Raw genomic sequence first — 27,752 nt, 5'->3', positions numbered from 1 at the left:
AGCTGAGAAGAAGTGTGTAGAGTTTGATGAAGTGTGATTGCTTGAGGAGATGCCAACCATATCAATGATGGAGATGATAATGAAGGATAGTCAATGAGATAGTATATGGGAAAATGGAGATCTAAATTTGCAAAGTTATTTATATTTATATTGTACAGATCAAACCTATTGTAACATTCTAACCATTGTGGTAGTTAAAATCCTTTAATCAAGGTTGACCTAGCAATCATTTTGTAAATCCTTTAATCAAGGTGACATTTTAGTGGAATGATCCAAATTCCTCTAACAAGATCACTACCAAGAGGGTGATTAAATCCTTTAAAAAGGTCACATTAACAGTGTGTTGTATAACCTTTAACATGGTTGGCTCTTAACTAAGCTCACTTCATAAGAGCAAAAAATTGGTAGCATGTTACTTGCTAGTTTTTCCCAAAGTAGTTTTCCACGTTAAATATTGGTGTCAAAGTTTTGGTTACATCTGTGGATGTTACTTTATGTATGTTACTTTTACAATTATCTATTTTACTACCAATCGACACATATACGAAACAAAGAGTTAAGTAATTGCATGGAAAGTTATTTTGTTGATGATATGCTATATGGACAAAGATGTTTTATGTGATAGATTAAGTTGTTTGAGACTGTTAAAAGTTGAATTGGTACATATGGACCTAAGGATAAATAATTCACCCCCCTCCTCATTTATTATAAATCATTATAACAAAAGGTATCAAAGCAATGGTGCTTGTAAGGAAATTTTGAAGAAACTCAAGTTGAAGATAAATATGCACAAGAGAGAGATACCTAAGTTGAACAAGGAGAACTTCCTAGCATGGAAAAGATTGATGAGATTGCACTTATTTGCTATTGGAGATTCCACATCATACTACCTAGATAATGAATGAATTGAGGTTCCTATACCTATGACTATTGAGCAAATATAAGAAAAGTAGGAGCACAATCAAATGATGATTGAACTTACAATTTCCCTAAGATATGTTGAATTTGATGATGTGAAGGAATGCACTACTGCAAAGAAAATATGGGATAAGTTAGAAAAATACCATGGAGGAGACAAATATGTGTTGAGAGATAAAGTAGAAAATTTGAGAAGAAAATTTGATGACATGAGAATGAAAGAAAGTAAAAATTTTGCACAATATTATGGCTGAATCAAAGAAGTGGTGAATGTTATTAAAAGATCAGGAGGAGGTTTTTTTTTATGAGACTATGATAAGTAATGTATTGAGGACTTCACTTCTCATCTATGTGATTAGAGTGTCTACAATTGAAGAACTAATATGTACAGCTAGTAATGATTTAACCTTGGATAGTCTGATTGGTAGGCTCATGCATTTGAACTATCAAATTTTGATAATTATTCCCCTACTAGTGTTGAATATACATTTAAGGCACAACTAACCCTTGATGGATCTAATAAAAAGAATAAAACAAAATATGTAGAAAGTGACAATGGATCTAATAATGATCTTGATGAGCTTGAAGCATTATTAGCTAGAAGACTACCTAGAGGAAAAAGAAAATACAAAGGTAAACTCCTATTTATTTGGTTTATATGTAAAAAAGTTGGTCATATTGCAACAAGATGCCTTGATAGAGATGACATAGAGGAAAGGAAAGATTCCAAGTATAAAGGAAGGAGAGATAATAGAGATAGCTGAGGTAACAAAGATTCAAGGATAAAGGTAAGAAATCATGTTACATTATTGAAGAATATGGTTTTGATAGTAATTCAGATGCTCATGATGAAGAAGTTATTTATGTTGCAATGTAAGATGATTTTAATGAAAATGATAAGACTGCATTGATTTCACATGTGAGTAAAAATGATAAATGGATAATTTATAGGGATTTCTCATATCATTTGATTGGTGATACAAGTAAGTTTGAGAAGATGGAACATTATAATTGAAGTAGTGTTAAGTTTGAAAATAATGCACCATGTCATATAAAAGGTAAAGGATCAATTAAATTAAATGATAAGATCAAATGTGATAATTCATATTGGGTTGATGGTTTAAAATATAACTTGTTGAGTGTGGCACAATTGATTAGTTTAGGCTAAAGAGTTGATTTCACAAATAAGAAGGCAAAAATATATGATCTGCTAGTGGTGAACTATTTAGAAGTGGGGAAAAAACAAGAGATAACTTGTTCTATTTAGACCTATTTGAAGATACTTCTCTATTTTCCTGATGTAAGGATGTTTGGTTATGGCATAAGAGGCTATGTTATGTGAACTTTGATAATTTGGTAAGCATTGGTAAGATGAAGAGAGTTAGAGGGTTACCAAGATTAAGTAAACATGATAAAGTGATGTGTAAACAATGTTAAATGGGTAAATTGACAAAGTCTAGTTTCAAGAGAAAAACCTATTCTTATGATGACATTTTGGAGTTGGTTCATACTAATTTATGTAGTCCTATTGGAGTGCAAAACTATTATGGTGAAAAATATTTTATTATATTTTTTAGTGACTTTTTTAGAATGATGACTATGATGTTTCTTAAAGAAAAATATGATATGTTTCAAATATTTAAGTGGTATTTGGATAGAATTGAAAAAGAAACAGGAAAGAGTCTAAAGTTCTTGAGATCAAATATGGGAGGTGAATTGATATCAGATGAGTTCAACATATTTTATAATAACAAATGAATCAAAACACAAATAAGTGCACCAAGGACTCTACCACAAAATGGAATAGGTAAAAGAAGGAATAGATCAATTATGGATTGTGCAAGAACTTTGATGATGGTGAAGAGTGTTTCATAGAAATATTGGAGAGAAGTCATAAGTACTATAGTTTATACTCTTAACCGAGTTCAAGTGAAGAAGAGTTAAACAAAACACCTTTTAAACTTTGGTATGGCTATGCACCTAATATAAATTATTCCAAATTCTTTGGAAGCAAGTGTTACATATTATAAAATGCAAGAAAATATAAACTTGATGCAAAAAGTGATGAAGGCATATTTCTAGGTTATTCCATTAAAAGCAAAGCTTATAAGTGTTTTAATTCTAACACTAACAAGATTGTGGAAACTGTAAATGTTAGAGTTGATGAGTTTGCAGAGAAGAATGAAGTATAATGTTAGAAATAAATTGAAGACTATAGAAAAATTTTATATATCTATGAAGGTGAACCTAGCACTTTATCTGAACCAAGGAAGGTGGTTGTCGAGCATCAGCAGCTAGGCACTATCAAAGTTCTAAAAAAAAATTATGTCTAGCATTAGGCTATATGATCTAAGTCAGAGATAGACACTTCCTTCCATTAGAGAGAGAAAGTCGAGATGCAACCAGAGATGTTTGAAGAAGATGAACATGCAGAATCTAGTAAACAACAACAACAAGAAAGAATACCTGAACCTATTTTGGAAAAGTATGTGAGGAGACATCATGCACCAAATCAAATCATTGGAGATGGAGATTGAGGATTCATGACAAGAAGAAGACTAAAGAATGATACATGCTTAATATGTGAGTTTGAGACCAAATGAGTCATAGATGCTTTAGAAAATGAAGATAGATCAAGGCAATGAATGAAGAAATTGAGCAAAAAGAGAAAAAAAAGACATGGACATTAGTACCTAGACTAAAGGATAAGAATGTGATTGAAAATAAGTGGGTTTTCATAAACAAGATGAATGAGAAAGGTGAAGTCATGAGGATCAAGGCAATACTAGTTTGTAATAGATATGCACAAGAAGAAGGAATTGACTATGGTGAGACTTTCACCCCAGTTGCAAGGTTGGAAGGAGGGAACTTCTCTTGTGTATGCTACTTACAAAGGATTCAAAGTGTACAAAATGGATTTCAAATTTTCATTTCTAAATAAAATTTTAGAGGAAGAAGTTTACATTGAACGACCTAAAGAATTTGTTGATCCAAGAAAAAAGTGTATGGTATGTAAGTTACACAAAGTCTTATATGATTTAAAAGAAACCCTCTAGAGCATGGTCTAAGATGCACCACAATTATTTGGTGAAAATTGTTTTTTCAAAAAATAGATATCCACAAGAAGGAATTGACTATGGTGAGACTTTCACCCTAGTTGCAAGGTTGGAAGGAGAGAACTTCTCTTGTGTATTCTACTTACAAAGGATTCAAAGTGTACAAAATGGATTTCAAATTTGCATTTCTAAATGAAATTTTAGAGGAAGAAGTTTACATTGAACAACCTAAAGAATTTGTTGATCCAAGAAAAAAGTGTATGGTATGTAAGTTACACAAAGTCTTATATGATTTAAAAGAAAGCCCCTAGAGCATGGTATGAGAGGCACCACAATTATTTGGTGAAAATTTTTTTTTCAAGAACTAATGACAATAGCAATCTATATTTGAAAAGTGAATCTAAAATTAAGATATTGCTAGCTGAAATTATTGTTGATGATATCATATTTGGAGGAAAAATTCAATGTGTAATTCATTAGCTGATCAAATGAAGAAGGAATTTGAGATGTCAATGTTTGGAGAGATAAAATTATTTGTGGTATTACAAGTCTATTGGATGAAAGGTGGCATATGCATTACATAATCTAATTATAATGATGCAGGAGCATCCATAGGTATAAGGGAAATCCTGTGTCATCCAAAAAAATGTACTTAGACTTAGCTTCTATTTCATGTGTTTTCATTTCTGGACACCCATTTGGGTCAAATAAAGGTTCCAACTCTCATAGTTCCACTATTAGTGTTCTGGGTTAGAGTTTTTAATCACCTTGGGATACGTGTAAATGCCAAAAAAAATAGGAGTATGTAATTGAGCCATCATTTTGGTGAACTAAAAGGTGTAAATTGGTCATATGATTCTCATTGTAATTTAGAGCATTCAAGAAAAAGAATTAGGACAAAAGGCCCCACGGTTTGAAAGTTATCACAATTTTTTGGTTTCTGGAGACATCCTAAGAATGCTTCAAAGTCAGGTTAGGGGCATTAAATGACCTCGAATAGGGCTGAAAAATGGGGGATGATAAAATCTCTTCCATAGGGCTATAGAGAACTTTGAGAGCTTTCCATAAATGTAAACGGTTCGTCAATCATAGTTACGGTTCAAAAGTTATGCCTCCCGAAAGTTCAGTTACCGTTTCTGAATTCTTCTAATTTTTTGCCGACTTCTAATGCGACTTCTAGAGCCTTCTATTTGGTCAGTGGATGCCAACTAGCACTTTCAAGAATGTATTCCTAATCCTTAACCCTCCGGGGTCTTTTTAAGAACATTTCTGGCATTGTATAAGGCGGTTTAGAGTGGAGTTTGAGAGAAGTTACTGGGAGAAGAATTTATCTCCAAACTTATGCTATTGTAAGCCCATAGAGCATGTTTTGGAGTTTTTTTCTATGCACTAAGTGTACTATCATATTTTCATAGTCAATTAAATTTTCCCTTTCTTGTTGGGTCCATTATGTGCTTGGGATGTGTCCCCATCAAGTGGTATCAGAGAAGGTTTTCTTGAGTTTGTAGACAGAGCACCGACTGTGATGCAGTTTGCACCAAGACTGTGTGGTTGTGAGCTTGAGTTAAGAAGATACCTCCACGAAGAGAGTGTGGTGGAAGGGCCAGAGCTATTAATCCTGAGAAGGTTAGAGCCCTCCAAAGGCAGGTACAAGCATTGCAGGAGGAACTCCGTAGAGGAACAAATGTTGTTGTAGGTGACGAAAGTGAGGATGATAATGAAGAAGAAGAAATTGGACCAGAAGGAGAATTTGGCGAGGAAGTTCTAAATCAGGTAGAGGATAGACTTTTTAGGGCCATTACTAAGTTTTGGAAAAGACCTACAATTGATGTGGGTGTATTTTCAGGAAATTTGAAACCAGATGAGTTGATCAATTGGATCAATGAACTGGAAGAATACTTTGAGTATGAGGATATCAGGGACCTAGATAGGGTTAAGTTTGCAAAGGCAAAATTGAAAGGACATGCAAAAATCTAGTGGCAAGAGGTTCAATTGGAAAGAAATAGAAGAGGAAAGGAGATCACAAGGTGGGATCGTATGGTGGACAAATTGAAGAAGTAATTCATTCCTGTTGATTATGAGCTTGATTTTTTTAAGAAGATGCATGGGTTAAAGTAAGCAGGAAAATCAGTCCAGGAATATACGGAGGAGTTTTACCAACTCTTGATTAGAGTAGGGCATGCAAAAGCAAATAAGGAGAAGGTTGCTGGTTATATCAGTGGGTTGCGACCTAGCATCTAGGAGGAATTAAGTATGGTAAGAATGACCAGTGTTGAAGAGGCATACCAGTTTTCCCTACGAGTTGAAGAGAAGCTAAATAAGAGGTTTGAAGGGAGACAAAAAGGGCATGGTCAAGGAGGAAGGGGTAGTGGTAGGTCATCTGGAGGCCGAAATGAAACCCAAAAGAAAAATGAAGATGTGGGTACTAGCAGGAACCAAAGGAACGATGGTTTCAACCGCTGAGTAAAAGCATAGATCTCTGTCACCATTTGTGATACAAAAACCTATTTTGGTCAAATCTCATTTCTCTATCAAAAATTATTTTTAAAAAAAACTAAAAATACCCTTTTATAGATTTCAAATTCAATATCACCATTATATAAATTTTTGAGTGTTTTGATTAGTTATAATATGTTATAATCTCAAAATATTATAAGTTGATATTTTAACATTTCAGAAGATGCTCTCTCAAAAAATGATAAAAAATAGTAATCATATCAAAAAAATAAAAAATAAATATTTATCACTAGAGGAGAGAATCCTCTTCATGAATATGTAATTTATTTTCAAGAAGGTATAGATTTGATAGGGAAGTTTTGACGGGAGGAAAAAACTGTTGGATTCTGACAAGGTCGAACTTGAGTACTTATAACAAAGAAAATATACATCAAAAATAATTATTTTATTTTTTGTGCACTAGCTATACATGTCATCTATAAAATATTTTCAAATTAGAACAAAAAAAGGTGATTTGCACATACTTGTTTGACGGGAACTACGTCCTATATTTTTTACAGTTAAAAAAGGGACTTCAAAATAAAATAAAATGAATAAATTCTTAGTCAAAAAAATTATAAAAATTATAGGCATAAAATTCATACAATTCTACACATTTCATTAGTTTGCATCATCTTCATATTTTAAACACAAATACCATTTTTTTTGTCATTAATGTTGAACTGTCACATTTTGATATCACATTTCTTTATAAAAGGTGACACAAGTTTGTGCTTTTACCCCCCGAGATCAAGACTTTGGAAATCAGAGAGGAAGAGGTAGAGGACGTGGAAAAGGAAGAGGAGGCTTCCATGGTACCTGTTTCCATTGTAATGAAGAAGGTCATCATGCCTTTGAATACCCTCAACAACAAGGAAGGACAGATAGGAGAGCTGAGGGTCAAGCTAGGGTTGCTCATGTGGATGAGGATGCACAATCATCACATTCAAAGGATGTAGAAAGAGGAGAGACTTTAGTAAATGAAAGAGTCCTACTAAGTGGTGAGATTGAACCTAGACAAAGGAGGAGTTTATTCCGTACCAAGTGCAAGTGTGAGGATAAATGTTGTGATGTGATCATTGATGGTGGTAACACTGATAACTTGGCATCAGAGGAGATGGTCTCTAATCTGAAGCTCAAGAGGGAGAAACACCCCTAGCCCTATCAGATTGCTTGGGTAAAAGATGATCATAAGGTCGTGGTAAGTGAACAATTTTTAGTGAAATTCAAAATTGGGAGTTACCATGATGAAGTTCTCTATGATGTTATTCCAATGGATGTTTGCCATCTATTGTTGGGTAGACCATGGTTGTTTGATAGGCATGTAGTACATGATGGTCATGCAAACACATACTCTCTAAAAAAGGATGGAGTTCACCACAAGCTGAAGCCCATGAAAAAGGAAGGTGAAAAAGTATGTAGCAATGCTAGGATTTGTCTTGTTGATGGAAGGAAATTTTTAGATGGCATGAAACATCAGCGTATGTGTTATGCTTTGATTCCTAGGAAAGATAAAGAAGGTAGTACTAAAATACCACTTGAATTTTTAGATTTACTAGGTGAGTTTGGAGATATCATCTCTGATATTGTTCCAGAAGGATTGCCACCGGTAAGGCAAATCAGTCATCAGATAGATTTAATCCCAGGAGCTAGTTTTCCTAACAAGGTTGCTCACAGGATGACTCCTACTGAAACTGAGGAGCTAAATAAATAGGTTTAGGAGCTATTGAGGAAGGGCTTGATTCAGGAGAGCCTGAGTCCATGTGCAGTACTTGCAGTACTTGCACCAAAGAAGGATGGAGAGTGGAGGATGTGTACAAACTCTTGAGCTATAAATAGGATAATCATCAAGTATCAGTCTCCTTTGCCAAGAATGGATGATCTTATGGACTGCTTGAGTGGAGTTTAATATTTCACAAAGGTAGATCTCAAGAGTGGCTATCATCATATACAGATACGAGAAGGAGATGAGTGGAAAATAGCCTTCAAGACCAAAGAAGGTCTTTATGAGTGGTTAGTCATGCCCTTTGGATTGACAAACGCCCTGAGAACCTTCATACGGCTTATGAATGAGGTACTTAAGAAGTTCTTAGGAAAATTTGTTATTTTCTATTTGGATGATATTTTAATTTTCAAAAAGACTTTGAAAGAACATTTATTGCATATTCATAGTGTCCTTGAAAGGTTAAGGGAAGAGAAACTATTAATTAATCTAAAGAAGTGTATCTTTGCAAAAAGAGATTTAGTCTACTTGGGGTTTGTTATATCACCTGAAGGTCTCAAAATGGATCCAGAGAAGGTAAAATGTTAGAATTCTTTTAGAATAACTGAGAGGGGGGGGTGAATCAGTTATCCAAGGACCAAATACCCTAATAACACTTTTTCACTACTTTTAATGAATCCATAAACTTTTCATTCATCCAAACTTAAATCAACCATATTAGCAAGTTACAGTAAATCAACATGTAGAAATAAAACATGCAAGATCGACACGTGACACAATGATTTACGTGGAAACCCAATTTGGAAAAAAACCATCAGTAACATGCTACTTGATTTTCACTCTTCTAAAGTGATGCCCTGTTAAAGGCTTACAACACACTGCTAAATGTGACCTTGTTAGATTATTTCACCAAACTGTTAGGAATGGGCCTGGTTAAAGGACTTCTGAACATTCACTTGGAATGTCACCCTGTTAAAGGATTTACCTCATGGCTATTAAACCAACCTAATTCCATAGGATTTAAACTATCTGTTACAATTGCTAGAGAGTAACAATAATGGCTTTTTGATCTGATACAACTTACAACATACTTTGCAGATTTTAGATCACTTCTTCAGTTCAGTCCTATTGCTTGGCTTTAATCATTTCAGCTCTGACAGCTTGTCTTGCTCTCAAGCTTCATCTCCTTGAGTCTTCTTACTCATCATGCCAATGCAATCATCCTTTTGGTCGTCTATCCAAACAGTATTTTTGTGCTTTCTTCTCCTTAGCACCTTCTTCAGCAATTATGCTTTCATGCTTAACCACCTCTCTCTCTTTGCTTCATGATGTTATGACTCCTTAAATAGAAATCTAATTTTTCTTTTCCGCTCAATTCTCCCTCTCCAATTTGTAGGGTTTCAAATGGATTATGTAGGATATAATGTATCTACCTCATATCTTGTTCTTATCTAGAGACTTCGTCTAGGTTCCAGTTGTAACCTCAAAAATGTTCTACATGGTGTTATATGCCACCAGCTCATCATTCTTATCTTCCATTTAATTCACAAACTTCTAGATAACAACCTTTTTGGCTTAGATCTGACAAATCTTCAATTATAAAAGAAACTTGACATTATTGGTTTACTGATGTTGGGCATCTCTATGTTACTCAGCACTATTGGTTTTCTGATGCTCGGCATCTGTTTCTTGGATAGCTCGACACCTAAATAAAATTGTATCACTCAACACCTGATTGCTCTGGATCACTCGGCACTTGATAAACTCTGTATCACTTGACATCTGATATCACTCGACACTTGATAAACTTTGTATCACTTGGCATCTGAAGTTCACTGGACACTTGAAGTTGAACTTCCTGGGTTTCAACTAGGAATCTGTTTAGGACCTACTAGCTTGCTCGGCTCCTTCTCTCTAATGAACTTTAGTTAGGCTTTACAGATGTCTTAGCTAAAACCTTATATCTTTGATATGTTTCAGTGTGCCCATTCTCTGTGTCTTAGAGTATGTCATCAGTACATTATTTCATCAATGGCTTGATTGATCCTTCTACTTCATTCCAACATCATAACTTCAACCTTTATCTAGGTGTTCTAGTTACATCTTATTGATTTCCTCCTCCTTGTTAATCAACTAATTGATAGTATTTGGATCACTAAAGAAATTGTCATTCTTGCAAGTAGCAAGTTTGACATCAATGACAAAATAATGATTGAGAACATTCTTTACCAGTTCCATATGATCATTCCAACAATCTTCCTTATGATCTTTTCAATCATTTCTAACAGTAAAAGTCATCTTGGAATGGCCTACTCCAAGGTATACTACTAAGGTGAGATCATTTCATGGTCTGGTTAGTTTTTAGAGGAATTTCATTAAGAATTCCAGTGGCATATGTGCACCCCTAACTGACACAATAAGAGGGGATAGAAAAGAGTTCAATTGGACTGCAGCAGCTCCGAGAAGTTTTGAAATGCTAAAGAAGAAGGTGATAGAACAACCTGTGTTGGCACTTCCAGATTTTAGAAAGGTGTTCTAGGTGGATTGTGATGCTAGTGGCAGTGTCATTGGGGCTATATTAAGTCAAGAAGGTAAGCCTATTGCATATTTTAGTGAAAAATTGAATGATGCAAAAAAGAAGTATTCTATTTATGATCAAGAGTTATATGCAATAGTTCATGCCTTAAAGAAATGGAGGCATTATTTATTGCCAAAGGAATTTTTTTTATATACTGATCACTAGGCATTACAGTACCTAAATAGCCAAGGTAAATTGAATTAGAGGCATATGAAGTGGGTAGAGTTCTTGCAAAGCTATACATTTGTGTTGAAGCATAGAAGTGGAAAATCTAACAGGGTTGCAGATGCATTAAGTAGGAGATAGTTGTTGCTTACAATAAAATAGGTTGAAGTAGTTGGGTTTGATGAACTCAAGAATCTGTACCCTGAGGATCCTGATTTTCCTAAAGCATGGAAAGCTTGTAAAGAGCATGTTGTCATAGACAGAACTAAGTGGTTAGACTATCTGATTCAGGATGGTATATTATTCAAGGGTAGTCAATTATGCATTCCAAGGAGTTCCATGAAGGAAAATCTGATTAAGGAGAAACATAGTAGAGGGATGGCATGACATTTTGGTCGAGATAAGACCATTTCTATTCTCAAAGAACATTATTTTTGGCCTCAAATGTCACAGGACGTGAAGAATTTTGTATAGAATTGTTAGGTTTGTCAAGTGGCCAAGGGATTTAGTCACAATACTAGACTATATCAGCCATTTCCTGTTCCATCAAAGCCATGGGAGGACATAAGTATGCATTTTGTTCTTGGATTGCCTAGGATGCAAAGGGGTAATGACTCAATATTTGTGGTGGTTGATAGGTTCTCCAAAATGGCACATTTCATTCCATGTCACAAAACTCATGATGTTGTCCATATCGCAGACTTGTTTTTCAGAGAAGTGGTAAGACTACATGGCCTCCCAAAGAGTATAGTTTCTGACAGAGACACTAAATTTGTGGGGTATTTCTGGAGAAAATTATGGAAAAAGTTGAGGACAGACTTAAAATTCAATTCCACACATCATCCGCAGACTGACGGCCAAACAAAAGTGGTAAACAGAAGTCTGGGCAATTTACTGAGATGTTTAGTTGGGGATAAACCCAAGGGGTGGGATTTGGTTCTACCACAAGTAGAGTTTGCTTACAGTAACTCTATAAACAGAAGTACTGGTAGCTCACCATTCCAAATTGTATACGAAAGTAGCCCAAAGACTGTACCAAAATTGAGGAAGATAGAGCTAGGGGAGAGGACAAGTGCTAAAGCTGAAAAATTTGTTGAACATATCAAGCGTCTACATGAGGAGGTCCAGGCACACATTACCAAGATGAACCAACAATATAAAGCTAGGGCTGATCAAAGGAGAAGACATAAGGAGTTCCAAGTAGGGGATCTAGTCATGGTCCACTTAAGAAAAGAAAGATTTCCAACTGGTACTTACAACAAGCTGAAGATGAAGAAATTTGGCCCCTACAAAATTTTGAAGAAACATGACTCAGGAAATGCATATGAGGTGGAGTTTCTAGATGGAATTCACATTTCTCCTATTTTCAACATTGCAGACTTAACAGAGTATCATAATGATGGTGCAAATGAGGAGCTAATGTTAGAGCCATGTCCAATTCCTACTTCTAAGAAGGAGGAGATAGAGAAGATTTTGGATATTCGTGTGGGTAGGAGTACCAAAAATAGGCAGTATGAAGAGTATCTAGTCAAGTGGAAAGGACGGCTGATAGAGGACTCAACTTGGGTCTCAGCAGCTGAGGTTTCCCATTTGGGATTTCCTCTACCATTCATAATGTGACAGGGTCACTTTTCAATCTACCCTAGGTGTCTGATGCAGGAGCATCTAGAGATATAAGGGAAATCCTGTGTCATCCAAAAAAATGTACTTAGACTTAGCTTCTATTTCATGTGTTTTCATTTTTGGACACCCATTTGGGTCAAATAAAGGTTCCAACTCTCACAGTTCCACTATTAGTGTTCTGGGTTAGAGTTTTTAATCACCTTGGGATACGTGTAAATGCCAAAAAATAGGAGTAAGTAATTGAGCCATCATTTTGTTAAACTAGAAGGTGTAAATTGGTTGGATGATTTTCATTGTAATTTAGAGCATTCCAAAAAAAGAATCAGGTCAAAAGGCCCCACGGTTTGAAAGTTATCACAATTTTTTGGTTTCTGGAGACATCCTAAGAATGCTTCAAAGTTAGGTTAGGGGCATTAAATGACCTTGAATAGGGCCAAAAATGGGGGACAAGAAAAGCTCATCTATAGGGCTATAGGGCGCTTCGAGAGCTTTCCAAAAATGTAAATGATTTGTCAATCAGAGCTACAGTTCAAAAGTTATGCCTCCCGAAAGTTCGGTTACCATTTCTAGATTCTTCTAATTTTGTGCTGACTTCTAATGCGACTTCGAGAGCCTTCTATTTGGTTGGTGGATGCCAACTAGCACTCTCTAGAATGTATTCCTAATCCTTAACCCTCCGGGGTCTATTTAAGAACATTTCTAGCATTGTAAAAGGCAGTTCGGAGTGGAGTTTGAGAGAAGGTATTGGGAGAAGAATTTATCTCCAGATTTATGCTATTGTAAGCCCATAGGGCATGTTTTGGAGTCTGTTTCTCTGCACTAAGTGTACTAGCATATTTTCATAGTCAATAAAATTTTTCCTTTCCTATTGGGTCCATTCTGTGCTTGGGTTGTGTCCCCATCATATAAGAAGGAGATGTTAATGACATTTGGAATGGAAGACTCAAGACTAGTTGGAACACCTATGGTGACAGGACATAAATTGTCAAAGAATAATGATTCAGTTGAGTTGAATCAAACACTATAGAGATTAATGATTAGAAAACTATAGCATGTTGTACATATCAAAAATGATATTGCATTAGCAGTTGGTATTATTTCTATATTCTCTACTTATCTTAGAGAAAATCACATGATGGTAGCAAAGAGGATATTGATATACTTGAAAGTAATAGAAGACTACGGACTATGGTATAAGAAAAGTGACAAGTTTGAATTGAAGGTCTACACAGATGCTAACTAGAAAGGAAATGTTGATGATAGAAAAATTACAAGTGGAGACACTTTCTTTCTATGAAAAAGATTAATTTTATGGACAAGAAAGAAGTGGAACTCTATTTCGCAATCTACAGTAGAGGTTAAATATTTGTTGTTGTAGTAAATTGTTCAAACATTTTCTGGATCAAGAAATTTTTGGAAGGTATGAAGGAAGAGATCACTAAACTTGTTGTGATATATTGTGATAACACAAGTTCTTTAAATATATCAAAGAACCATGTGATGCTCACAAAGGCTAAACATATTGAGATCAAGTATCATTAATTGAGATAGCTTGTACAAGACAAAGAAGTGAGATTGGAGTATGTGAGCACAAAAGAACAGATAGTTGACATATTCACAAAGGCATTAGCTAAGGATTATTTTGAGTATCTAAAAGGTTAGTTTGGGTTAATTCCCCTACTTGAGACAAACTAAGAAGAGATTCTATATTGCCGCAATTGTTATGATCGAAATATCTTACAAATTGATGCAGGAGGTCACACTTTGGGAGTTTCCTAAGGGTGTGAAAAGAAAGGCACTCAACTATGAGTAGATGAAGCTGCAAAGTGTTAAATTTGAAGTGACATTTCTATATTAGTCAGAATAGTGACATGAAGTTACATGTGAATGGTTGATGAATTTGGCATTATCATCAAACAGGGAGAGAGGGATAAAGTTACCATACAAGTATAGATACAAAGAGGGAGATATGTGGTAGTTACCATTCATATAATGAGGGGGAGAGTGATTTTTATCAAAAGAAAGACATACCAAAGACAAAGTATGTGTTGAAATGATAGAGGGGGTATCATACAATTGATACTACTATAGTTGACATTAGAGGGAGCATCCTAAGGTTTCTTTGGATGAGATGCATAATAACACTAACAAAGAGAGAAAAAAAAAAGGGATTTGTTCAGCAACACACAATACAAGTATTCAAAACTTTTGGATTGCATAGTAACTAGAGATGTTTCCATGAATGCCAAACAAGGAGATTGTTGGAAACTACAATTGGAACAATTGTTATGTTGTTGTTGATGTCAAACCTATTGGTAAGACATTGTCTAACCACTGGAGAGACATTTACTAATAGTATAGAGTGTTATATCATTTGATTGGTGAAGAGGATTTTAAAAGAAGGTATAGCAAGGTGAGCTAGTGATGTTGTTGAAGAGAGAGAAGTTAAGTATTATGGAATTACAATGGGCACTTGATAAGTTAATCATTGAAAAGATAATATATTATTTAATTAATACAATAATTGAAGAAGATAATTGAAGATGATGTATAAGTGAAAGGACAAGATTTAAGCATGACTGAGTATAAGTATTGGTTAGTCATTGAAGGAGCTGAAGCAGAAGATTGAGGAATTTAAGTAGAATTCAAACAAATAGTTCAAACCAAGTGTTAGTTATTGCTAAGAAAATTGATGAAGGAAGCTTATTAGTGACCAAGCATAGTAATGGTTGAGTGAGCCTGATGATGCCGAGAAAAATAGTATAGTGTGTGTCAAGCTATATAGTGATGACCGAGCATAAAAACATAGTGATTATCAAGTAACAACAAAAGTTAAAATTTGTTAAAAATTTGAATTTGAAGTTGACACAGTTGAAATTTTGGATTAGTCAAACACATGGAAGATAAGGATTGATGGGCTAGATTATTTAATGCATGAAGAAAAAAATTATCAAATTAGAAGTTTCTAGAAGTATAAAGAAAGAAAGAAGAAGGAGAACAAAATGATAGAAGGATTCAATGAATCGAACCTAATCCTAAGATCTACGATGACGTTTAAGAAAAAGAAATCAAAATTACCTATTTAAGGAGGCATAAGATATTTTTTCTAAGATTGGTTTTTTATTGATTGATGATCTTAAGAAGTTGTGAAGAGTAGAGTAGCTAAGAAGAATTGTGTAGAGTTTGATGAAGTTTGATTTCTTGAGGAAATACCAAGAAAATCAATGATGGAGATGATAATGAAGGTCAGTCAATGAACCAGCAGATCAGTGAATGGAGATCTAAATTTGTAAAGTGAGTTGTATTGTACAAATCAAACCTACTATTACATTCTAACTATTATGGTAGTCAAAATCCTTTAATCAAGGTTGACCTAAAGAAGTTCATGAGAGTGTAGTTGGGCACTAGAATGGGGTGTCTAAGAAAGAATATTTTCAATCTACATCAAGGGTAACAAGAACTACTCCTAAAGAAAGACAACCAAAGTCAAAAATCAACCAATACCAACCCCACATACCAAAGCCAACAACTAGATACCAAGTACGAATCAATTATCAAAACCAAAGAAGTACAACCACTGAAAGAATACCAACTTCCAAATCAAATGTCAATAACCAACAAATAAATAAATATCATCAACATGAGAGTAAATCATCAATCAATAACTTCAACAATAAATACACCACTAGAGGAAAACATAAAATCTATAGAGGAGACTTAGGCTACATACTAGGGAGTGTCATCACATGAGCCAACTCTAAGATTTTCTTGGAAGTCTCTTTCGACCTCACCCCCCTAGTGATTCTATGTTGCATCGGCAATCCTTTTGTATAGACAAGGAAATTAGCTACACAAGATTGCAATCAAGCATATTTTCCCATAGGTTTTAGGAGAAAGATTTGAGAGGATTTAAGTTAAAGAATTTATTGAAAGCTTAGGAATATTTTGGATTGTGTGTATTTACCAGATTGTTTGAGAATTTCAATTGTCAAATTGAGGTGGGGTTTGAGAACCCGTTGTGGAATCTAATTTGGAAAATTTTGTCTACTTCATGTCTATCAAATTATTGGAGACTAATTGTTAAAATTATAGAATAGAATTTGTGGAAAAAATAAAACTTGTATTTGAAAATGGATTTAAAATTCTTTATTGAATTGAAAACTATCTAAGAAGTAAACAATAGAAGCTGAAATTTCACTAAAACCTAGATCTAAGCAACTAGTAGGAAATTCAACATTAAACTTTAGAGGGAAATGATTATTATCATCCAAGATTAGAAAGAAAATTGTTTGAAAAACTTCAAAACAAACCTCCGTAAAGTTTCATCAAATGAAAATTGTATTTTCCTAAGATAAAAACATAATTTATTGATTGAAAATCTTTCTAAAAAACAAATATGTTCAAGATAGAAAACTAAATCTATTATGCTTACATGTTTCAAAAGATCTTAGACATGTGAAAATAACAATTGCATTCTTATTTTTATTTAAAAATATATACTATAGTGTTTTAATTTATTTATTTTTTAAATATTATTATTAATTTCTTCTAAGTTTGAAAATAAATAACTTATCAATTTTTATTTATTTCAAAATTAAATAAATATTACTCATTTTTTTTAGAAAGTAGATTTTAATAATAATATTTTTTCTTAAGTTTAGTTCAACTCTTAGGTTGATATAACTTATTACATATTTATTAATGTAAGTGTACTTTTAAGTTAATAAATATATATTTGTCATTTAGTTATCATTTAGGAGAAGTTATGGTGGAGTCCAATAAGTTATCATCTAGTTATAATTATTTAGTATTATGAGTGAAATTATAATTTCAAGTTTGAGTTATTTTTAGTTGCATTATGAATTAAAGGACAAATAAATATTAATATTGGACTTAAATAGAACTCAATTTATTATTTTAGATATGGAATTCATGTTAATATTTAATCCAACAATATCTATTTATGTTTTTAATTTAGTCATTCTTAATTTAATGTTGTTTAAATTAATAACATGATAATATTATGTGACATTTTATATGCCTCAAAAGTTTTGTCAATTGAATATTTAGTCATTTTAATAATATATCAGTCAGACAATTGTATTAAATCATATGGCTTAAATCTTATGTTTTTTGTGCTTCATTTTGGAGTCTTGTGATAGTTATTTCATTATGGCTTTGTTTGGGTTGTTTAGTTGGCCAAATTAGGATGTGCATTAGAGGCTTGTAAAATTTACTTTTGTGATTATTTATTTTACTAGATGTGATGATGTATTTATGGTTCAAATTGAATCTTATGTTTATGAGATTTGGTTTGATAAGCATTTATAATATTTTGAGATTTGGATAACGAATGTAATTTCGGGTAGCCTATCATGGAACCAAATTCAATTATTATTTCTTTTGTGGTATGGGACACAATTATGGTTTGTGAGGTTTAGGAAGGTAGTCTAGGTGTATCTTATGGGAGTGACTTGCAATGGTATCAGCCCCTATGTGGCTACTAGGGTAATTCACTTTAAGTTGACTTAATAAGTGATAACTTAATAAACTTTTGGTAATGAGTTTAAACATTAATAAGATAATTGTGTTGCCTCGAGCACTAGTATAGACTAGGTTGGAAGTTGGAGAAGACATTTGATTGTGGTCTTGTGTAGTTAGTTTCCTTGTCTGTACAAAAGGATTATTTATTCTACATAGAGTACGAGAAAAGCCTTAGAGTTGGTTCCTACGATGACACTCCCTAGTATGAAGGTTGAGTCTCCTTTATAGATTTTATTAATTGGTGATTTATTCTTGTTAGTCCTTGCCTTGCATAAGGTAGGGTACTAATATTTTCATTGGAGTCACAATTAATTAATTTAAATTATAATTTAATTTAATAAATTTCTAAAGTTCAAAAACACAATTTATTTTTTAATTAATTATAAATCGAAAATTTGTATTTCCTGATTGTTTGGTAGAAATTATGCCAAAGGTAAAAAAAAGTTTTTTTAACACCAAAAATTGAAAGAAAAAAAAAAGTACTCAAAACTTCTTTAATGTCTTTTCTTTCAAGAATTTTCTTTCTTCTAGTCTAGATTAGAGATGAATAGTGAAGCCTTCTTTGTCTCGTATGTTTCCATCAGTGTTGCCATAGGGTTAATTTTCCTTCTACTTTACATTTTTGGGGGCATTGCAATAGCACATAGGGCCAAAATTTAGCAGTAGCACCACATGTTTTTCATCTTCCAGGGCATATCTTCTGAGAGGGCATGATGTTTATTTCACACAGATTTTTGTTGAATGCTAGAGCCTTTTTTTTCCTATTTTTAACAATACGCATAGAGATTTCATGATTTTCAAGAGGATTGAAGTCGGATTCAGGAAAGATGCAGGTCTGAGGTGGACAAAAACACTATCAAAAACATGGAATCAGTGATTTAACAACTTTAGAAGACTTTATCCTAACATTCCAACTTAATGGCATACATAAAGAAATCAATCAAATCAAGTCAATTTCCAAAAAAAAAAAACCCATGAAAATCCATCAATTGTATTCATTAATATGTTAGATTTTTTGCATCATTACATTTCTTGGTTGCGGTTCACTTAAGGACATATTTCATGGAGCCCATACAGCCATTTAATGACACAATATTTTTCAACTTCATCCAACCTTTGCCTGTGGGTGTTAGCTCCATTTTTCTTCTGACGAACTTTTTGATTAATACATTCTTTAAGCTCTTTTGTTTCTAGAGACACATGTCATCCACCTACATTACATGAGTTTTACTGAGATGCACTAAAAAAATTTGCAGTCATTTTACAAACTTATAAGTGCACGAGCTCTGACCGGGTTTTGATTGATCAAATTTACTATTGGCATTAACATGTACTGAATTTCTTCTATGCAAGGTAGAGGAATTGAAATTTCCATAAAAATCTTGAGAGTTGTTCGAGCTTGAGCTTGTTCGATAGCTTGATCGTGATTCCAATGAATCTATTCTCCAAGATTAGATCTATTGCTACACAATTGTCTTGAATTTGTAGACTTACCCAGCCAGAGCTTGTAGAGAATCCAATGTGAAACACAAAGAAAGTAATATTAACTTGTAGTGTTCAGAATATCAGATTAGTAAAATTTAAGTGTAAGGAAAGCTTATCTTAATTTTATATGTATGTACATGTGTCAATATACTGGGAGTCATTCCATAGCGATAAAGGGATAGTTAAGTTGCACTGGGTTGATCAAAATCAAGGCGTGGTCTACATATATTTAAGAAAAAACCTATAGCTAGAAGTATAAATAACTATTCATGTCAAATTATGAAACTTATATCATAATTTGATATTACAATAGCTAAAACATTTTCCATATGTGGTATTGTTTCCTAAAATTCCAATACATTTTGTACTTGACTGCTTGGCTAACAGAATGCAAACTACTTTTCTACACTTAATAATAATGATAACTTATTTTTGGGTTCTAATGCCATGCAAATGAAAAATTTATAAAGCATATTTGACTTTATCTTTATTCTTCTAGGCTATGCTTACCAACATATTTACAAATTTGGACCCTAAACAAAATGATAGATTTTTTCATTTTGATTTTGAAAATTGCTCTTTTGAAAGTCAAACACAATAGTCCAAATGTTTTTGCACCATTTGCTGCTTGAGTATACATAAGCCAACTTCTAACTGATTTTGTGCAGCTTCTTTAATATTTGCTTATGTACATTTGTTGGGTGATATATGCTAAATTGTCATAATATCATAGGTGTCAAATAAATAATTTGCATATGTTAAATTTAATACTATTTGATTATCTATTTATCACCATTTCAACCCAAAAGGAAGGGACTCAAACTTGAACAGAGCTCTTGTTGATGATAGTTATTTATTTGTTGGTTATTGACATTTAATTTGGAAGTTGGCATTCTTCCAATAGTTTTATCTCTTTGGTTTTGATACTCGATTGATACTTAGTATCTAGTTGTTGACTCTGGTATGTGAGGTCAATGTTGATTGATTTTCTTTTCAACTTTGGTTATCTTTATTTATGAGTAGATTGTGTTATCCTTGAGGTAGATTGAGATATTAGGATTCCTTGCTTAGGATTTTCTTTTGTGATTTGATTATCTATTTGTGGATTGTACATTATCTCCCCTACATGGTGGGAGTGGTGTATGACTGGATTACCACAAAGTTGGGAGGTAGTGTCTTCTTACCATTTGGGTTTTCTCATAGATTGACAGATGTTGGATGTTCATTGATGTAGTTGTACCATCATCATTCTTATTCTATATTGGAGGCTTTCTATTTAATGATGTATCTATGCATTCATATGTCTTGTACTTGTATTTGGAGATCATATAGAATGGTGTATTGTATTTTGATATACTTGTATTTACAAATACATACCCTACGACATGTGTAGTAGATGTTGTTATTTGAATGTATTTCATTATATCAGTTGTACTTATGTATTTGCTTATAATATTAGGTATATGTTATTCATTTATGACTATAGATAGTGTGCTCAGGATTAAAATTATTTAATAAAAATTTCTTAAATGTGACTCGACCTGAATAAACCCTTGAGGAATGGAACTTGTATTTGTAATTTCTTATATGTATTTGATGTGTATATGTATATTTATTTTACATTGTTATCTTCTGTTGTATAAACTTATTATAAAAAATAGTAAACTTTGTAACATAGTAGGTTAATTTCTCTTCGATTTGTTATTGGGGAGTTACACCATGGATTAGGTGTGTTAAGGCTTGGTTAGAGGGTGGTTAGAGTTAGGATCCATGTGCTCAGATATATAAAATATTATTTATTTAATCATAATAGGGATAATTAGGATAAGGTAAATTAATTTAAATAGATAAGTCTATTTATTTGAATTAATAGAAGGGGGGATAAATCAATTAAATAAATAAGTGTTGTATATTTAATTAATTAGGTTAACTAAATAGTTTAATTAATTAATTAATGGGTTTGTCATAAGATAATCAAATAATAAATATTTAATTTATAATATCTTAGGAGATGACTAAATTTGTTTATGAAATCGGTAAACAAATTTAGGTGTTTACATCTTGTCCATGTTCAAAATGATATTATTATAATGTTATTTTGAAAATGTTTAAAATTTTGATGACATGAAGCATAAAAGAAACTAAATTGCCAAAATATTTACAAAATAACAATGTTAGTTAGACTAGGTGATGTTCCCTTGACAGGGCGACCAAAAAGTAGGGGCCTAGGCAACGTCTCAAATTTTTCTTTTTCTCGATGGGATTGAAGAATGGGAGAATAAAAATATGACACTGGGATGTAAATGATTTCAAAATTAAAGTGTTGTCCCAAACCAATACTGGGGTGTGAATTAATACAAACTTTTAAACTGATTATGTGAGCCCTTGTAATGCCCCGCTCAGAGATCCTTGGAACACAAGGATAAAACATGCACTGGATGATTTTTTTTCTTAAGATAAGTTACTTAGCAACATAAAATAACCAAGTTTAAGATTGAAACATCTATAAAAGATAATAAAATAGGGAACATGGCTAAACTCACATGTTTGCTACACTAGCGAAAGTCTTACAAACACTTCGAAAGATCCCCAAGCACCAAAAGATAACACAAAACATGAGAATCCCCTAATGAACTTCGGATAACATCTATGGATTCAAAGAGGGAACACAAAACTAACATTCCCAAACAAGATAGTATTTTTAAGCCCAAAGAACAAGTTCCTAACATGATTAAATGTACAAGTCTATTTCCAACTATCCATAGCATAATCAAGAATTATAGACAGAGACCATCAAACAATCATGCACAAGATGAGGGCTCATGGTTGCAACCACTCATCTACTGGGCACCATGATGTTGAAAGACAAATGTTGAATCCTAAAATTGACTAGGTCTGGAATCCTGAAGCCCTAAGCTCACTAGTACATTTGCCATTGATTTTTTACCAAAGGCCATTTTGGCTTATGAATTTGTTTTTGTATATGTCCCGAAAAGGTTGAAATTTGACCTTTTTAAAGTTTAATGTCAAAATTTTGACCAACATGGGATATAAACAAAAAAAAACAAAAATTGTTTCTCATTTCATTTTATTCTAATGGCTATCCACAAGCAGGAGAAAGGGTTAAGTGCAACAGTACAGGTATGTAAACAAATTGGATTGACGTAGTGATTTCATGCATTTAGGTTGATTATATTAGACATGAACAATAGTTAACCCAGCAAATGCAGGCACAAGTCGGAATAGTGGTTGGAGAGTTGTGTGGAGCATCATTTTTTAACACAAGTCTAGATCATTAGGTACAATACAATGTGTGGAGTTCCCTTTGTTAACACAAATCACATATCATTGGAACTGAATATTGGCTGGAGAGCTATGGAGAGCCATTTTGTATAGTTCCTAATTAGTCAAACTGACGATGGTATCGTATAGTGGAGGTACTTGAGCTTCCCTCAATATTCTTCTTAATTAATTGAAATACTCACTAGGGTCATGGATTATTCTCTATATGCAATGGTTTGATTATTCTCTTCAACCTTGCAAGAATACTCTCTTCCCTAGTACTTGCATATAATATATATCTAAGAAAACTAGCAAAAGCAACAACATTGCAAACCATTTCTAAGTTTTTGCATCTTCAATTTTTTTAGGCATTTGTGGAATACTCATATCTTTGTCAATAACAATGCCTTCAACCAACTCTATATCCTCCTGCCTTCCACCAAATTTTCCTTCAACTTTAATCAAATTCAAGTTATCTTTTTTTCCTAATCTACAACAATAAGAGCTACTTTAACAGCAATCTCTTCTAACATGTGTTTGCATCTATTAACACTACATCAAAGGGGGAAAAAAATTCAATACCAAAAATTTTACACTCAGAAGAATCAATTGTTAACGTTAGTTGTAGGTAGGATAGAAGTTATTCCTTGTGAAATGAGCATACAAAATGATAAGACATCAGTATCTCCAAATGTCAAAACAAGTATATCAAAATCAAAATCACGCCCAACATATAGTTTAAGTTTCTCCAAACTGTGATAAAAGAAAATTTGCAAACAACATGTGTGCAATTAAAATATTTACAATTGATTTTGTACCATATTTTTTCCTTCATATAGAACTTCACTAAGCTATTGCACACTACTACGAAAATGGGAGATACCCTAACACAATTATGATAGGAATAACTCTCCAATTATTAAAATTAAGGAAAGAAGACACATGAGTACCATTCCCCCAAATATTAGTCCATTGTTAACCGAGCATAGGTATACCCATATTTACTTCAATTAAAATCAACTCATCATATATCATATTAGAACTATAAAAAAATAAATGCATAAGGATAGAATAATACATGAAGTCTACCATAGTGGAATCTTGTTGAATATTCATTTCCATCATTACAAAATTTTAAGTCACACTCTTATCACAATCCATTCCAATGAATTTATCTAGTCCATATAAAATGTTTCTCATATGATTTTGGAAAGTGTCCAACTCAAATGGTGGTTTGAAATTATTTGTAATTAGGGCTATCCTTCTACCAAGTCTAGACATGTACTTGTTAGAAACAATAGTCCACCAAGATAACTGGGGGGGGGCTTGAATCAATTATCCAACAATTAAAATATTTATCTTCTTTAAAAAAACTTAACCATTCAACCAAAGTAAACAACAACCATAATAAGATCACATAGACAATTACACCACATATGTTAACTAGGGAAACTCTTGATTAGAAGGAAAACCCTGGTGGGAATGATGCCCACAAGATGATGTACTAATATAAATATTCCTTGTTAGAATACTCAACTAGCCATCTATATCAACTTGATCTTTCCATTATTCTTCTGTCAGATACCATAAAAAAATTGCTATGTTGACATCAATGACAAACTCAGTCATGAATGTAACATATCATCATAGTAACATATCTACAATACTCCCCCATAGGAATATCACCAGCATTTATGCTTCCAACAATCTCTCAGCAATCTCCCTCTTTTGCATTGATGGCAACATAGATGAAAAATATCTAGTTCCAAGAATACCAACAAAAGACTATTTATTTTTATTTTCAAATCCTCTTCATCAATCATTCTCCCCCATTAATATACCTCAATGAGCTTTCTGTCAAACTGTCATTCCATGTTGTATATCTTCTGAACATGTTGTTCTTCCTCATGATCTTCTCACAATATTTTCCTTATGATTTTTTTCATGCCAAACTTCTCTCCCATTGACATCAATGTCAAAGGTCTCAGCAACCAACTTCACTACATCAAACTCTACAACAATTGATTCTTACTTAGCTCAAGTGTCAAAGAACACTATTCAAAACAACATCCAATAAGAGTCCTAGATGATTGTCCATCACAGATACTCCCCTATATAGAAAGCATCAACATTTAGTCCAGACAATAATGGTGCTCTATTACATTGGATTGATGCACTCTTGCATCTTTTACTCTGATGTAGGAAGGGGCATAACCCCTAGCATACCTCGCAAATACATAAAAGTCTCTTTGGAAAGAGGCTTAGTGAATATATCTGCAATCTGCTCTTTATAGTGTTCATATACTCCAATCTACTTTCCTTATCTACAACTTTCTCTCTCAACATGTGATACTTAATAGAAATGTGCTTAAGTCTTTGAATGCAATACTGGATTCTTAGACATATTTATTGTGCTTGTATTGTCACAATGTATGACAACAGGTTCACTGATTTCTATCCTTATATCCTTTAGTATATGCTTCATCCAAATACTTGATTGCAATTTTTTGTTACTACAACATATTCTACTTCTATTGTATTTTGTGATGTATAATCCAACTTCTTGCTCAGCCACAGAACCAATCTTCCTCCAAGAAAGAAGACTCCACCACTGGTACTCTTTTTATCATCCATATTGCCTACCCAATCAACATTAGTATAAGCACTTAGAGTAAAATCATTAGATCTATCATACCACAATTTGAACTCTAATGTTCCTTTTAGATATCTAAATATCCTTTTGACTACTGCATAATGTACTTCTCTGGGATCAGCTTGAAATCTTGTAACAATTCCAACTACATTTTCTATATCTGGCCTTGTGTGAGTCAGATATTGTAAACCTCCAATCATAGATCTGTATTTTTTCTGCTCAATAGTAGGTGTCTCATCCTTTGTAGATAACTTTTGTCCAATTACCATAGGTGTTCCAACAGGTTTACATACTTCCAAACCAAACCTTTTTAGTAAATCCTTTAAATAATTAGTCTAAGCAATAAAGATTCCTTCTTTGTTCTATACAATCTACAATCCTAGAAAATATTTCATTTCTCCTATCATACTCATCTCAAATTCTTTCTTCATCTCTTCTACAAACTTCTCACTTTCTTCATGATTTCCTCCAAATATGATATCATCAACAAATATTACCAAAATTATCAAACCATCATCAATTTATGTCTAGTATAAATTATTGTCTCCCATACCTTTGCTATATCCAAGCTTTGTCAAATGCTTGTCCAACCTCACATACCAGGTTTTCGATGCTTGCTCCAAGCCATACAATGTTTTCTTTAGTCTGCATACTATATCCTTATCATCTATCAAAGGACAACCTTCAAGTTGTTCAATGTATACCTCTTCTTCAAGTTCTCCATTCAGAAATGTTGACTTGACATCCATCTGATATACTTTGAATTTCTTTTGTGCTGCATAGGCTAAGAATAATCTTACTACTTCTATTCTAGCCATCAGAGAATAGGTCTCATCATAGTCTATTCCTTCTTGTTCTGATTAACCTTTAAATACCAATTTTGCTTTGTTCCTTACAACTTTGCCTTGTTTATTCATCTTGTTCCTGAATACCCATTTAGTTCCTATCATATTCTTGTCTACTAGTCTAGGGACCAATTCACATGTCTCATTCTTTACTATCTGATCCAATTCCTTTTTCATATCTTGTTTCCAATCATCATCTTTACATGATTCATCTGCATTCTTAGGTTCAACTTGAGCTATTAAACATGGTTCTTCATTGACTCTACTTCTTGTCATCACACCTTTATCTTTGTTTTTGATGATCTACTCATATGGGTAATTCTTTATCATATTATTTTTTGAAGTAGGAGTTGCTATCTCAACTCTTGGCTCTTCTAAAAGTTTCAAGCTTTGTTCCTACCTTGGCTCTCTTTCATTCTACAAATCATTCTTAGTCTCAAGAAATACTTCATCATTTCTTGGCTTAGTAACAACATCATCATCTGAATTGTAATCAACTATTATCTCTTGTATCTTGAATTTCTCATCAATTCTCACATTTTTACTTTCCATAATAGTCTTAGTTCTTATATTATAGCATCTATAAGCCTTGATTTTTAATGAATAACCAAAAAACATACCTTCATCACTTCTAGCATCAAACTTACTAATATCATTATCTCTTTTGATATAGCAATTACTCCCAAAAATTCTAAAATACGTAATTGTAGGTGAGTGACCAAACACAATTCATAAAGTTCATAAGGGGTCTTGTTTGTGTCTTTCCAGACTTTCACTATGTTCATAGTGTAGACTATTGTATTCACAGCTTCTCTCCAAAACATCTTGGATACATCATTCTTAGCTAACATAGATCTTGCAGCTTTTGTTATTGACCTGTTCCTTCTCTCTACAATGTCATTCTATTCAGGGGTTCTTAAAGCTGACAACTGTCTTCTGATTTCATTTCCTTCACAAAACATGTTAAACTTATTTGAAGTAAATTATCCTCCTCTATCTGATATTAAACATTTAATCTTCATACGAGATTCATTCTCAACTCTATTCTTGAATATCTTAAACTTATCAAATGCCTTAGATTTCTCTTTAAGAAATGCAACCCACATCATTCTAGAAAATTCATCAACTAGAATCATAAAATACCTTTCACTATAGAATCTTTTGGTCTTTGTAGGACTGTTGAGATCTGTGTGTACAATCTCTAACTTTGTTGTATCAGTAAACTTCTTGCAAGAAAAAGAAGTTTTGTTATGCTTTGCTAACACGCGTTCCTTACAAATTGTGTTAATAGGCTTTACAATCTTAGGCAAATCTCTAATAGCAAACATCCTACTACTCTTCACAATACTATCAAAGTTTATATGAAAAAATCTCTTATGTCATA

The 27,752-nt window shown here is 33.0% G+C and overlaps 1 protein-coding gene across 5 annotated transcripts in view; it reads left to right on the top strand.

The window, feature by feature from the left end:
* LOC149568972 (MADS-box transcription factor 21-like) overlaps positions 1 to 27,752 on the top strand; it is a 376,483-nt gene that overhangs the window by 298,690 nt on the left and 50,041 nt on the right. The window contains exon 7 of one of the 5 annotated variants that reach the window (XM_089821782.1): positions 19,457 to 19,624. The exons of the other annotated variants lie outside the window; for them this stretch is intronic. Coding sequence (XP_089677908.1) covers positions 19,457 to 19,480 — 24 coding nt within the window. The 3' untranslated portion in view covers positions 19,481 to 19,624. Of the gene's footprint in view, positions 1 to 19,456; positions 19,625 to 27,752 lie in introns of those variants that run through there. 5 annotated transcript variants of the gene reach the window in all.

This window comes from Cupressus sempervirens, chromosome 3 (genome assembly GCF_028749045.1).
Source record: "Cupressus sempervirens isolate cs-2001-9-10 chromosome 3, ASM2874904v1, whole genome shotgun sequence".
Lineage (NCBI taxonomy): Eukaryota > Viridiplantae > Streptophyta > Pinopsida > Cupressales > Cupressaceae > Cupressus > Cupressus sempervirens.
The sequence above is the reverse complement of the archived record's forward strand: the minus strand, read 5'-3'. Positions and strand labels throughout refer to the sequence as shown.